This window comes from Podarcis liolepis (assembly GCF_965112155.1).
Source record: "Podarcis liolepis genome assembly, chromosome: Z".
NCBI lineage: Eukaryota > Metazoa > Chordata > Lepidosauria > Squamata > Lacertidae > Podarcis > Podarcis liolepis.
The window spans coordinates 41,554,383-41,568,670 of record NC_139570.1 but is presented as its reverse complement, the minus strand read 5'-3'; the positions used below and the strand labels follow the sequence as shown (position 1 = coordinate 41,568,670).

The following is a 14,288-nucleotide window of genomic DNA, read 5'->3' as shown; positions in this document are numbered from 1 at the left end:
TGTACAAAACACCCCTCTAAGGAGAACCAAGTGCAGCAGCGCAACACACAAGGCATGTAAATAGCACTTTGCAAATATATTGGCATTGTGCTGTGTGGGTAATAAACTGGAGCAGGAAATAAGACTGATGGAGGAAAAATGGGAACACAATTTGATTGGACTTTGAATTTTCGGCTGTGCCTTCGGATGGACAAGCCACTGCCTGCTGCTGCCCTTCCTGCCATTTCTGTCTGATGGCTCACATGCACTGTCTTGAGAATGAATATTGCCAGCTTTTCACTCCTCCTCTCCAAGCTTCTAGCCCTCATGACAGCAGGAAAGGGTAGATGAGATAAGAAAACACAGAAAAAACTAATATGTCCTGATATTGTTTTTTAAATAAAGGGCTGGATACAGATTTTGGAAGGGGGGGGGAAGGTTAATGCAAAAGGCCAAACTACACATTTTCATGAATGCACAAGTCTGTAGGGTTCTGTGTTCTAGAACCAGGGTTTCCAGCAGAAACCAGTATTCTGTTTCATTGCAAACCTGGTAGACTTGAGACTTGTCCTTTAAGGGTGACAGATCTGGCTTGCATGGGCTAAGGGCCAAGCCCTGTCCATCCAGTCATATAACAGTGTTAGGGAACTTTTTCAGCCTGGGGGGCATCACATTCCCTTCTGGGCAACCTTCTGAGGGCCACATATCAGAGGTGTGCAGGGCAAGAAGCAAAACCAGGCAGAAGAATGAATGTAAACAATAGACTAGTTTCTACACACACACACCTCTCTCCATCCTCCACCCAGGCAAGCAAGAGGCATTATCAGAGTTCGACACATCCCAGCCAGACAAAAACACTCTCTGGTTGCAAAGCAGTGCCAGTATGGCCTAAAGAGAATTCTGAGAGGTAGACAGAGACCTTGCGGGCTGCATTCAGCTGCCAGACCCGAGGTTCCCCACCTCTGCTATAGGGCTATCTTGCAATGCAACCTTGAAAAGTGGCAGACTAACTCACCCATGCTGGCAATGATGCTATGGACTGGCAGCCTTGACGGCCCATCATAGATGCCTCTCCCTGCAAATCCTTTCTTTTTCTGCTTCTCCTCCTGCTTGAAGATGAAGGCTGAGTTCTCCTCCTTCGTGATGTTGATGTAGAAGCATGTGTCGGAGGCACTCAAGATGTGCCGCGGTCCTGGGTTGAGGAGGATGCTTTTATTCTCCTCCCTCTTCACACCCATCAAGCAGACTCCATACCTGAAAGGAGCACCAAAGAGGTCTTGGATAAAACCAATGACAGGGGTCCCTTGAGTTACAAATGCATCAGGTTACAAACTCCGCTAACCTAGAAGAGTTACCTTGGGTTGAGAACTTTGCCCCAGGATGTGAACGGAAATCATGTGCTGGCAGCACAGTGGCAGCAAGAGGCCCCATTAGCGAAAGCACGCCTCTAGTTAAGAACATTTTCAGGTTAAGAGCGGACCTCCGGAATGAATTAAGTTTGTAACTAGAGGTACCACTGTACTTGGCATGATCTAGTCCCAAGCTGGAAGCCCAGGTTGGTGTGTATGGTAACCAGTGGCGGAGGAAGGGGGCGAGGGGTGGGTGTACCATCTCTGAGGGGGGTGACAAGAAGGCCCCCCGTGTGGGACTCACCCCGCCACCCTTGGGCACGGTGGCGTGAGCCGCCACCATCGTTCCACCGCAGCCGCATGCAGAGGATCCCTCCACTGCCGCCGCTGCTGCAAACAGAGGATCCCGCCGCCGCTGCCCATCCAGTTAACCCAGCACCAGGTGCCGGTTAGTCTTCCTTTGCCCCTGCCTATAACCCCACAATAACCCTGTGAAGTAGGTTAGGAGGAGAGTGAGAGTGACTGGCCCAAGATCATCCACTGAGATTCATGGCCCACTGGGAACTTGAACCCTGGTCTCCCAAGTCCTAGTCCAACACTCTAACCACTACATGACTTTTAAAGCAGCTTTGTAGACATTCCTTGGCTGAAGAACTGCATTGCAACATTTGGAGGAGTGTGCATATGGAAAGAAAGTTGAGTTTCAGCTCTTGTGTTGCTTTGGAAAGTACAAATTAGGTAGGGCTGCATTTAAATGTGAGCTGAATAGATTTTCTCCCAGACCCCTACCTAGGTGAGAGACAGGGATGCCACAGGGTTAAATGCCATACCTAAACATATTTAGTGTGGGCATTTTCTGATTTTGTAATTTTACATGCTTTCAAGTGATTTTTTTTTTAAACTACTTAATGTACTTTAACGGCACGCGAGCAGCCCTGTGCTCAGTGCAGTTTTGAAAGGCTCAGCCCACCATCTTGATTCAAAACAGAGTCCAGTTGTATCCAAACACACATGAAAGCCTGCTCCTTGATCTCAAGAACCATCATGCCAAAATTGCTTACAGTATCTTGAGAGGTGTCCAAATGCATAGCAATAAATAAACAACACCCCCCAAATATATAATAGATGACCTTTTGTATTAATACTTAGTTCCTCACTTTGGAAAGGGCTTTGTTCCTATGGAATCACAGAACTTCAAAGCTGGAAGGGACCTCCAAGGGTCATCTAGTCCAACCCCATGCAATGCAGCAATCCCAGCTAAATCCCGAACAGTGGAGTGTAAAATAAACCATATAACATCACATTGTCAGGCTTTTCCTCTCACTTTTTGTGGGCATGGAAGGATGCGTAGGTGAAACTCTTCCCTTCGTACTCCATGAAGAACTTGCTGTCGCCCATCCGGATGTGGTAGACCTCATTGCCAGAGCAGCGACCATACATCCTCTGCCACTGCTCTGGTGACTCCTGACCCTCTCTGGAAACAGATCAGAGGAGGAGAAGAAGAAAAACACCTCTTAGTAAGTGGATGGAGTTGGATCCGGAATCCATAGCATACTCAGCATGCTTTATCTATTTAGACAAAATAGTTTGCTTTGCCAAATGAGTAACGGAACGAATTGGGCAAGTGCAGATGAATGGCAAAACAAATGAGATCTTGAACAAAAATGAATGGGGGATAATGCAAGAATAGGGAACTGTTTTTGGTCTGAGGGCCTTCCAGGAAACCTCCAGGGGCCAGAAGCAAAAACAGGCAGACCAATGAATGTAACTTTACCTTTGTCTAGTAGGCTAGTTTCTACACACACACACAGCTCTCTCAACCTTCCAACCAGGCAAACAAGAGGCGCAATCAGAGTTCAAGGAACATTCTTGCCAGGCAGAAAACACTCAGGGGAGGTGTGAGGCAGAGAAGGGAGAGGTATGGCCCAGGGAGAGTCCTAGAGACCAGACAGAGAGGTCTTGGCCTGAGGTATCTCCAACCCTGATGTAACAAAATGGTCAAGTTCTTGTATATCTTTATGGCTTCCAGGATAGGCACCAATGCAGAGAAGAAACTTCCTGGAAATTGTGCTGAAAGCCAAGTCAAATGAGAAGCGATGAAGACAATTGGTACAGCCACACTTGGCTAAAGACTGGTGGTATACTAGCTGGTGCTATCATTAGGCCAACCAGGCAGCTGCCTAAGGCACAGACCTCTAAGTGCACAGAACTGACCTTTGAAGGGTGCAGTTTTGTACAGATTAGTTTTTGCTTTATCTGTGCTGTGAACTTTACAGCAATAGCTCGAGGGCTTCCAATGTCAATGCTGCCACAAGGAGTATTTCTCTTCACACCACAACAAAAAATCCTGGGTGTGTGCCTAATTCCTGTTTCTCAGAACTAAGTCCTAGTCAATCCATCTCAGTGGCTGATCCCAGACTTTGGAACTCCCTTCTTAGAGAAACAAGACCGGCTCCGTTTCCTTCCACCTGCAGGTGAAGACTCTTTTATTCCTGCAGGGTATTGGGAACTGGCTGCTTTTAAGGAAAGGCTTTTAAGAGTGCTGTGCTGTTTTTATCTGTATTTTAATGGGTTAGTTTTTATATCCATTTAACTTTGCTATATTTTAAATCCTTTTTAAGCATCAGCTTTTATATATGTTGTTAGCTTTCTGCGTTTTATTCATGTTTGCTTTAATTTTTGTGAGCCACCTTGAGTCCTGGTTCTGGGAGAAAGGCGGGATATAAATAATAAAATAATAATAATGATGATGATGATGATGATGATGTTTCCATTGTTCTAAGCATCCTTCTCACACTTCCAGTGTCTGTGGCAAGTGGGGAACGCAGTTTCTCAAAGCTCAGACATATAAAAAACTTGCATGCATTCAACAATGTAGCAAAAGAGACTGGTTGGCTTGGCAACTATATCAATTAAACATGCCCAAGCATCAGCACTTGACCTGAAAGTGACAAAATTTGTGAAGGAAAATGCATGCAAGGTGAGATTTTTTGATGTGCGTGAAAATGAAACTTTTAAGATGCGTAAATTTTTACATCACAATTCACAAGATTATCCAAAATTATCTGTGCCCTAAAGTATTTTCTTTTATTTGAGAAAGATAAGATTGTTGTATTACTTGCAATTTAAAATAAATTTAGTGGTTTCAAATTTTGTGCTTTTCATTTTTTTCACCAAGACATTTTTGTCTGTTTTTCACAATTGAAGTTAGCAACTTTTTTTTGCTGGGGTGAGGATGCAAGTAGTTAGCCTTGCCTAGGGCACAAAATAGCCTGGCCCTGGCCCTGGATGTATATCCCTCTGTGCCATCCTGTAACAATTTGCTTTAGTTCTTCCTACCCTCAAAGCCTAGCCAGCCGAAACTCCAGAACAGGGAAAGTAACTCAAGATGTCATCATTCATAATCAGCAATAAGATCAGTCCCTAAACATATTTTATTGAAGCTTGCAATGCATGCTTGGGAAAAATTGGCCCAGAGAGTCTATGAATCAAACATCCTTCCATTGAATGTGCAGGATGCGTTTCTCTCTCTCAGTGCCAGCAAGCTTTAGGCTGATGGTGTGTCCTCCAGCAAATACTCTTTCCATTCTCAGCTATCACGCTCTGTGACAAAACACTGCCTCTTTCCACCTTTCCATTTATAAAAGAGCTTGGTGGAACATTTCAGCATGGCATCATATCAATAAGAACAGGCATCCCCAACCGTTGGCCCTCCAGATGTTTTGGACTACAGTTCCCATCATCCCTGACCACTGGTCCTGTTAGCTAGGGATCATGGGAGTTGTAGGCCAAAACATCTGGAGGGCAAGAGGTTGGGGATACCTGAATAAGAAGCTTCATTCCCACTTGAAAATATAATGCCCCAGTTTTAAGGAAGTGGTGTAGTTTAGGGACAAATAATACACTTCACATGCAGAAAAGTCCCTGGTTTGAGCCACAGCATCTTCTGGTAGGGCTGGGAATGTCTCCTGGTTGAAACCCTGGAGAGCTGAAGCGTGTCAGTGAAGAGGAAACTGATCTGGATAGATCAATGGGTCTTACTTGGCATAAGGCAGTCTCCTGGGTGAACTAGTCCTTTATTCAGCACCATGAGAACTGGAATCACACTTTGTTTTTAGAGGAAGGGATATAGCCCAGTGGCAGAGCGGAAAGTCCCAGGTTTGATCTACAGAATCTCTAGGTAGGTCTGGACATTTCCCTTCCTGAGACCTGGACAGCTGCTACCATTCAGTGTAGACATCAGTGAGCTAGGTGGACCAATGATCTGACTCAATATAAGGCAGATTCCTGTGTTCCTAAAGGTTTTGGTTTGACTCCCAACATTTCTGGGTTGTATCATGCCTTCATATTATATCGTATGTGTTAGCACGTGTATAGAATCATATATTTTTATGCATATTTACATCAGGGCTAGCTAAGTTGTGGCTCAGAGACTGTATCTGACTACCAACAATTTGTTGGTAGTGAAGAATTGTCTATTTTATTAAAAAGACAAAAACAAAACAGTGAGTTGACCACCTTGTGGGAAGTGTTGGTGCTAATCTCCACTGCCATGATGGTTTGGGTGGAGATGTTCCAACCATTCTGCTCCAACCCTGCCTATCAGACTTATTGGACACACCCACTTTCACTTTGACACACCCTCTGCTATCATGGGGCACTCAGGAGGCTAGATAACAGCAAATGTGAAAAAAGTTAGCCATCTTTTTGATCTCAAGAGGGTGGGTCATTTGAAATCTATCCGCTAAGGAGGGAAATGGTTTAATACACATCTATTTGCAGCATTTGCTTTCAGGGCAAAGAATGCAGATAACAACAACAACAACAATAATAATTTACTATTTATACCCCGCCCATCTGGCTGAGTTTCCCCAGCCACTCTGTGCGGCTCCCAATCAAATGTTAAAAACAATACAGCATTAAAAACAGATTCAAACCACTTCCTCCCTACCAGCCTTCCCTTGGTGAGAGTGCCCATCTATCTTCACCCTGCCTGACTCTTGCTGGTCATTCAATTACTTACTGTCCTCTGGACGTATGGACAAGGAGGGTTATGAGCGTTGAGGTAGCTGGGCAGACGCAGTTCAGAGCCAGCATGGCGTACTTACATTCCTCTTCACACACCACGTGATCTGAAATTAAGAGAGGCCTTCCCATTACTCCCAAAGCACAAGGATTTGAGGCACCAAACACAGTATGTTTCCCCTTCCTTCCCACGTAAGGGCCTCTCACCCGCCAAAGCCCCTGTTCTTTGCACTGCTGCATTTACAAGAAACCAATGGAAATACTTGTTTTAAAACTCTTCAGACAGTTTACAAATCTTCAACAAAACAGCAGATTCCCTGTTGTGCTATTGATTTTCAATGTCTGGCTAAAGCTATACAGTACAATCAATTTGCTGGGCTGTGTTTTTTTTGGGGTCCACAGCATCTATATCCTTGAAATAATTTAGCAAAATAATTGCACCGAACTGTATCTCCTTCATCCCTGAGGGTGAGTAACAGGTGCATCACATGCCCATGGATCCAAAAGGCTTCATAAACCATGATCAAGTGAGACAATGGGCAAAACAGGAATCTCCATTCACAAGAAGACCTGGAGCCTTTAATGTTGAGGTGGAGAATCTGTAACCCTCCAGATGTTGTTGGACTCCATGTATCATCATATTCCTCTATTGTTGTTGTTGTTGTTGTTGTCGTCATCATCAGCACCATTATCATCACTATTATCATTATCATAAACACCACCACCGCCTCCTTCATTTAGATTTCCTGTCCGCCCTTCACCTTAAGGTATCAGGGTGGGTTACAACAACAGCAATAAAAAAAGTTTCTGGGTAGGGAACAGCTATGGGGCTGCCACAGAGAGTGCCCTCATTTGAGTTGTTACCCCACTGAACTTCTGAAGGAGGTGGAGCAACGAAAAGGGTCCCCTCTTCTGATCTTAAGACTCCAGAAGTTATGTAAGAGGTGGTTTTTCAGATATTTGGAGCCTTTGTCATTTAGGATCTTAAATATCAGAGTGAAGACTATGATTGATTTAGTTAACAAAATATATATGTGCCACTTGGTTGCAATAGAACTTCAAAGTGTAAACCAGTGCAGGTGTTTTAGAAAAGGGGTCTGTGATCTCTGGATGGAACACCAATCAGTAATCTGGCCACCGAGATTTGGACCAGTCAAAAATTCCAAATCTTCTTCAAGGGCAGGCCTACACAGAGCACATGGCAACAATCCATCCTGGAGGTTACCAGAGCATGAAGTACAGTGGCCAAGCCATCTCTGTCTAACAGCGGCTGAAGCAGTGGCTGGTAGCCACTGACAAACTTATCCTCCTTCGCCATGCTCCTTTTAGGCTGCTGGTTCCTCATTGGTTCTCTCTCCGCCCCCCAATTTCTCCCTGTCTTTCTTTGGCTTATATCAATGCAAAATAACTGGCTATTTCTTCTGAATGCAATTCTCCCTTGCCATTTCCAAGATACAGGAATGGGTGACAGCATGGGATCCAGGCTGTCAGCAACACCCTCCACAGGGAGCTTAGAATCTAGTTGTTTGATGCCCTAGTTCCTTTTCAGATGTTGATTACACACAGCCGAGAAAGTACATTATCTTTTTATTCCAGCCCACCCATGTTTCCAGATGATAGAAAGCAAACAAACAAACCCACCCAGAGAACAAGTGGAAAAGAGGATGAAATAAAGGATGTGAGAGAGTGGGTGGGGGTGTTGTGGGGTGCTAAGAATTGGAAGCTAGCAAAGCAGGATGAATACCAGGGAGGAGAGAAGAGACAAAAAAGTAGAAGGAAGAACTAGTCTGGCCTTATCCAACCTGGTGCCCTCCAGATGTTTTGGACTACAGTACCCATCACACTTGACCAATGGCCATGCTGGCTGAGACTGATGGGAAATGCAGTGCAGAATGTCTGGAGGGCACCAGGTTGGAGAAGAAGTTCATTTTAAAGCTAAAGAATAATCAGAAGGGAGAGTAAGAGGAGCCCAGAAGTCACCCATCAATAGTTAGCACCTGAGTGGCAGACAGCAAGAGAAAGGACAAATAATATGTAAATTTAATTTTCTTTCCATTTTGTTTTTCAATCTTGAATTAAATTCTCCACATTCTATTTCAGTTTTTTTTCCATAGTCTTATATTTATGGCATTGAATGAATTGTCAAGATTGTCAGCTATCTGTGAGATAGTCTTCTAGAACAGAGCATAATAGAATTTCTTATTTATACCCCGCCCATCTGGTTGGGTTTCCCCAGCCACTCTGTGCGGCTTCCAACAAAATATTAAAATACAGTAATCCATCAAACATCAAAAGCTTCCCTAAAGAGGGCTGCCTTCAGATGTCTTCTAAAAATCTGGTAGTTCTTCTTTTCTTTGACATCTGGTGGGAGGGCATTCCACAGGGCGGGTGCCACTACCGAGAAGGCCCTCTGCCTGGTTCCCTGTAACTTGGCTTCTCGCAGTGAGGGAACCACCAGAAGGCCCTCAGCGCTGGACCCCAGTGTCCAGGCAGAATGATGGAGGTGGAGACGCTCCTTCAGCATAAATAAGCATGAGTAGCTGGAGCACTTCTGTTTACATAGTTGATATACAGGGGCCAAACCTTGTCAAAAAGACCATGTTTAGTTTGCCCTTTAGCAACCCTTCTGTATTACGTTAGATGCTTGAAGGAGTCAGATCCCAACTCTTCCCTTGCCATCTCATCAGAGGTGAGGGGCAGTGGTGAACAGCATTGCAGCATTAAGGTAAAGGTAAAGGACCCCTGGATGGTTAGGTCCAGTCAAAGGCGACTATGGGGTGTGGCGCTCAGGTCACTTCAGACCGAGGGAGCCGGCGTTTGTCCACAGACAGCTTTCTGGGTCATTGGGTCAGCATGACTATACTGCTTCTGGTGCAATGGGACAATGGCCACCGCAATGGTACCTACCGTATTTTTCGCTCTATAAGACGCACCAGACCACAAGACGCACCTAGTTTTTGGAGGAGGAAAACAAGAAAAAAAATATTCTGAATCTCAGAAGCCAGAACAGCAAGAGGGATCGTTGCGCAGTGAAAGCAGCAATCCCTCTTGCTGTTCTGGCTTCTGGGATAGATGTGCAGCCTGCATTCGCTCCATAAGACGCACACACATTTTCCCTTACTTTTGAGGAGGGAAAAAGTGAGTCTTATAGAGCAAAAAATACGGTATTTATCTATTCGTGTTGGTATGCTTTTGAACTGCTAGGTTGGCAGGAGCTGGGACAGAGAAACGGAAGCTCACCACTGTCGCATGAATTTGAACTGCCAACCTTCAGATTGGCAAGCCCAAGAGGCTCAGTGGTTTAGACCACAGCACCACCGAAGTCCCACATCTTTACCTATTGCAGCATTATATATAAGGGGTGGATGTATATTGGCGTCTATTGACATAAGGGCTTTCCCCCTCATGCGACATAAGCATGTAACTCAACAGCTTTCATTGGAATCAATCCATGCTATCTTTCTACAAAATTAAGAAAACATTCTAAATAACAGAAACAATATTATATTCACACTTAGTTCTATTGTTTTCTCTCTGTTTTGGATATAGTTCTTAAACAACCTTTTTCTATGCTCCTTTTTTATGGTTTTTTTGAAACTAGATGGGTGGTTTTTTTTGTAATTGAGACTGTATGTGAAATATTTTATGTGATGGATTAAGTGTTTGGGTTTTTTGTAAAGGGGTAACGATCCTTCCCCTCACTCTTTTTTGTTTTTCTGTGTAGTTTAAAACTAATAAACATAGTTTTTAAAATTAAAAATATCCTCATGTAAATTTGGTGTAGTATAAGGTCCATATAGTAAAAGCTATGGTTTTCCCAGTAGTGATGTATGGAAGTGAGAGCTGGACCATAAAGAAGGCTGATCACCAAAGAATTGATGCTTTTGAATTATGGTGCTGGAGGAGACTCTTGAGTCCCATGGACTGCAAGAAGATCAAACCTATCCATTCTGAAAGAAATCAGCCCGGAGTGCTCACTGGAAGGACGGATCGTGAAGCTGAGGCTCCAACACTTTGGCCACCTCATGAGAAGAGAAGACTCCCTGGAAAAGACCCTGATGTTGGGAAAGATTGAGGGCACAAGGAGAAGGGGACAGCAGAGGACGAGATGGTTGGACAGTGTTCTCGAAGCTACAAACATGAGTCTGCCCAAACTGCGGGAGGCAGTGGAAGACAGGAGTGCCTGGCGTGCTCTGGTCCAGGGGGTCATGAAGAGTCGGACACGACTAAATGACTAAACAACAACAAGGTCATATAAGAACAGACATGACGGTCAATCAAGTCCAGCATCCTCTTCTTGCAGCCCTATGCCACACTCAGAAACTTGGAAGCAGGACCTAAGGACAACTCCCCTCCATTGGTTTCAAGCAACTGGTATTCAGAAGCATTACTTTCTCTGACCCTGAAGGCAGAGCATAGCCATCATGAGACTAGCAGTCATTGATAACCTTAACTTCCACAAAGGCATCTAATCCTCTTTTAAAGCTATCCAAGTTGGTGGCCATCACTGCCTCCTGTGGGAGCTCCATAGTTGTCTGTTGTCTCTCCCGAATCTTATATAATAATAATAATAATAATTTATTATTTATACCCCGCCCATCTGGCTGAGTTTCCCCAGCCACTCTGGGCGGCTCCCAATCAAGTGTTAAAAACAGTACAGCATTAAATATTAAAAACATCCCTGAACAGGGCTGCCTTCAGATGTCTTTTAAAGATAGGATAGCTGCTTATTTCCTTCACATCTGAAGGGAGGGTGTTCCACAGGGTGGGCGCCACTACCAAGAAGGCCATCTGTCTGGTTCCCTGTAACCTCACTTCTCGCAATGAGGGAACTGCCAGAAGGCCCTCGGCGCTGGACCTCAGTTTCCGGGCTGAACGATGGGAGTGGAGACGCTCCTTCAGGTATATTGGGCCGAGGCCGTTTAGGGCTTTAAAGGTCAGCACCAACACTTTGAATTGTGCTCGGAAACGTACTGGGAGCCAATGCAGATCTCTCAGGACTGGTCTTATATGGTCCCGACAGCCACTCCCAGTCACCAGTCTCTATCTGCTGCATTCTGGATTAGTTGCAGTTTCCGGGTGACCTTCAAAGGTAGCCCCACGTAGCGCGCATTGCAGTAGTCCAAGCGGGACTTCCATCATTCACCTTCATTCCCTGAGTTCTAGTCTTACAAGAGACAGGCAAAAACTTTTCTCTACCCAGCTACTTCATGCCATGCATTAGTTTATGAACTTCTATCATGTCACTTCTCATGTGCTTTATCTCTAAAGTAAAATGAAACAAGAAGAAACAGGACAGTGGGGAACCCTACCAGCAAATTTTACATGGAACTTATTCTCTGGCTTCAAAATCTGAACATAGAGAGGACAATTTGGAGCAAAGTCCTTCACCGCCCAGGCCCTCAGGATAGTTTGATGATCCTACAGAAAGAGAAAAAAGCAATAATCAGAAGCCTTCCTTGCATTTATTTTCTGCATTGGACAAATTGTGTTGTGTGAGTTTCACTTCTAAAACTGCAGGGTACACGTATGCTTGAATCGCACAAGAATTACAAAGCTTTGAAATATGGCTTTTCCTACTGAATGCGAAATTTCAAAGCTGAAATCCAAAATGTGAACCTCAGCATTTGAAACTGGAGAGTTGTACAGCACAATACTATACATGTCTACTCAGAAGTCAGCCCCACTGAGTTAATTGAGGCTTACTCCCAAATAAGCAGGTGAAGGATTGTAGATGTCTTGGCCAGAAAAACACACCTAGTTCCCTTGGCTGTTTGACTTTGGCAGGCATCCCAGATGAAATCTCATCCAGAGCTGTCAGTGTCACATGCTATACACCAAATGCAATCAAACCCCAAATAACACCACACAAATACAATTTTTAAAAAAACAAAAAAGGAAAACAAAAAAACAAACCACATTGCCTATTGGCAACTGCAATTCCTAGCTTAAAAGAAATGCTTTGTTTAAAAGTTCTTCCACATTTTTTGATCATTCTCCACTGAAAAGAAATTGTAAGAAATTATCAAGGAGTGACGAGTTGGTGCTGCTTTGCCAGTTCATTTCCTGCAAGTGAAGCACAGCCATCAGGAGTGGACCCTCCACTCACCTAGGCTCTGTCCTGCTGGGTTCTGCTTTGTCTATTCTACGGGTCAACTATGACAACTGGATGTGATCCAGGGGTCCCCTGATGTCATCATAAGGATAACAGATGATAGACAGGTAGACGGCCCCACTCACATGTCAAAGTACGCCCCCAGGGGTTGGGTTGAGGAGTAAAATTTCTGGCCCAAGAGACCAAAATAGTTCCCCACCCTCGGTGTAGATAATAGTTCCGTTTTAGGGAGGCTATTGGGAAAGACAATTCCCAATCTCAAAATCGTCAGGTGAGAATTGCAAGACCAAATGCTCTTCAACTCTCCTTTGTTTGTCCAGGTATACAAAGCCCATTTTCCCCAACAGAAACTGCTTCATCAGGAAGAGTGTTAAGCCTTGAAACAGCCAAGCTGATTGTCCAGGACTTACAGCAGCTGTGCGGTCCACCTCATTTCGGCTGCTCAGAATGAAACAAGCTTCGCCATTGTCCATCCTGAAAGCATAAAAGATTCTGTCAATCAGACCCAACAGGAGGTCAAATTCCAGATAAAGGCAGGAGGGCAGAGTCTGTGTCTCAAAGTCCTTTATTCGCAAAGCCTTTGGCTTAACCTTTTAATCCCCATCCCGATAGCAACAAAATCCAAATATTTGGGAAACTTCATTTGATCACTTTTGTTGACCTTAAATCTCCCCACATCCTTCTGTTCTCTCCCCACACCCCCACACCAATTTGGAATGTCTACATGCGTGTACAAAACGCTGGATGCAACCCACCAAATAGGATGTATTTCAGGATTACACAGTCTATTAAGTGCTATGTACATTGATGGCAAGGTACAAATAGTGGGTTGTATCCCATGTTAGAGTAGATTCATTGGAACTAATGGGCATGACCAGTGCTTTTTTCCTAAAAAAAATAAAATATGTTTAGGGGTACTCTCATTTTGACTCAAAAAAAATGATCATTTTATAGTTCAAATCAGGAAAAATAAATACAGTAAATGGACAAAAGTACAAAGATTCACAAAATGTTTAGGGGTATACGTACCCCTGCATACCCCCAGAAAAAAGCACTGGGCATGACTAACTGTGACTCATTAATTTAAATGGGTGTACTCCAAGTAGACCTTAGTTGGATACAACTTTGTGTGTGTGACACACACACACACACACACACACACACACACACACACACATCTTTACCCAGGTAGCAAAAGTTGAATCCAATTAAATTTTACTCAGAATATGCACATGTTTATAAATTTCAATGGGTTTACTCAGAGTAGGACTAGCACAGGATATAGCTGTGGCTGCAATTCTTCCTTTGCTGACCCCTTCCCTCCAGATCCCTCACCTTTCCTCAGTTGTTCCCTGGGCTGAACTCTAAGACTGTAAGTTTACTGGGTCAGAAACCTGCCTACTTTCACATGGATGGCACTAAGTTAAGAACAATATTACTACTAAGTAGTACATAAGAACATCAGAGGAGCCCTGCTGGATCAGGCCAATGGCCCATTTAGTCCAGCATTCTGTTCTCACTGTGGCCAACAAGATGCCTGTGGGAAACCTGCAAGCATGAGCCCTCTTTCCACTTGTGATCCTCAGCAACACATATACCGAAGCATTACTGCCTCCAGCTGTGCAGGCAGAGCAGAGCCATCACAGCTAGTAGCTATCAATAGCCTTATCCTCCATGAATTAATCTACAGGTGAAACTCGAAAAATTAGAACATCGTGGGAAAGTTCATTTATTTCAGCAATTCAACTTAAAAGGTGAAACTAATATATGAGAGAGACCCATGACATGCAAAGCAAGGTATGTCAAGCCTTTATTTGTTA

The 14,288-nt window shown here is 44.1% G+C and overlaps 1 protein-coding gene across 14 annotated transcripts in view; it reads right to left on the bottom strand.

Annotated features, from left to right (window-relative positions):
* KCNT1 (potassium sodium-activated channel subfamily T member 1) overlaps window positions 1-14,288 on the bottom strand; it is a 200,063-nt gene that overhangs the window by 36,082 nt on the left and 149,693 nt on the right. For all 14 annotated transcript variants that reach the window (XM_083485752.1, XM_083485755.1, XM_083485754.1 and 11 more), the window contains 5 exons: window positions 12,879-12,942; window positions 11,666-11,774; window positions 6,352-6,460; window positions 2,653-2,802; window positions 995-1,233 (listed from right to left, as the gene is read on the bottom strand). In XM_083485752.1, coding sequence (XP_083341878.1) covers window positions 995-1,233; window positions 2,653-2,802; window positions 6,352-6,460; window positions 11,666-11,774; window positions 12,879-12,942 — 671 coding nt within the window. The remainder of the gene's footprint in view (window positions 1-994; window positions 1,234-2,652; window positions 2,803-6,351; window positions 6,461-11,665; window positions 11,775-12,878; window positions 12,943-14,288) is intronic.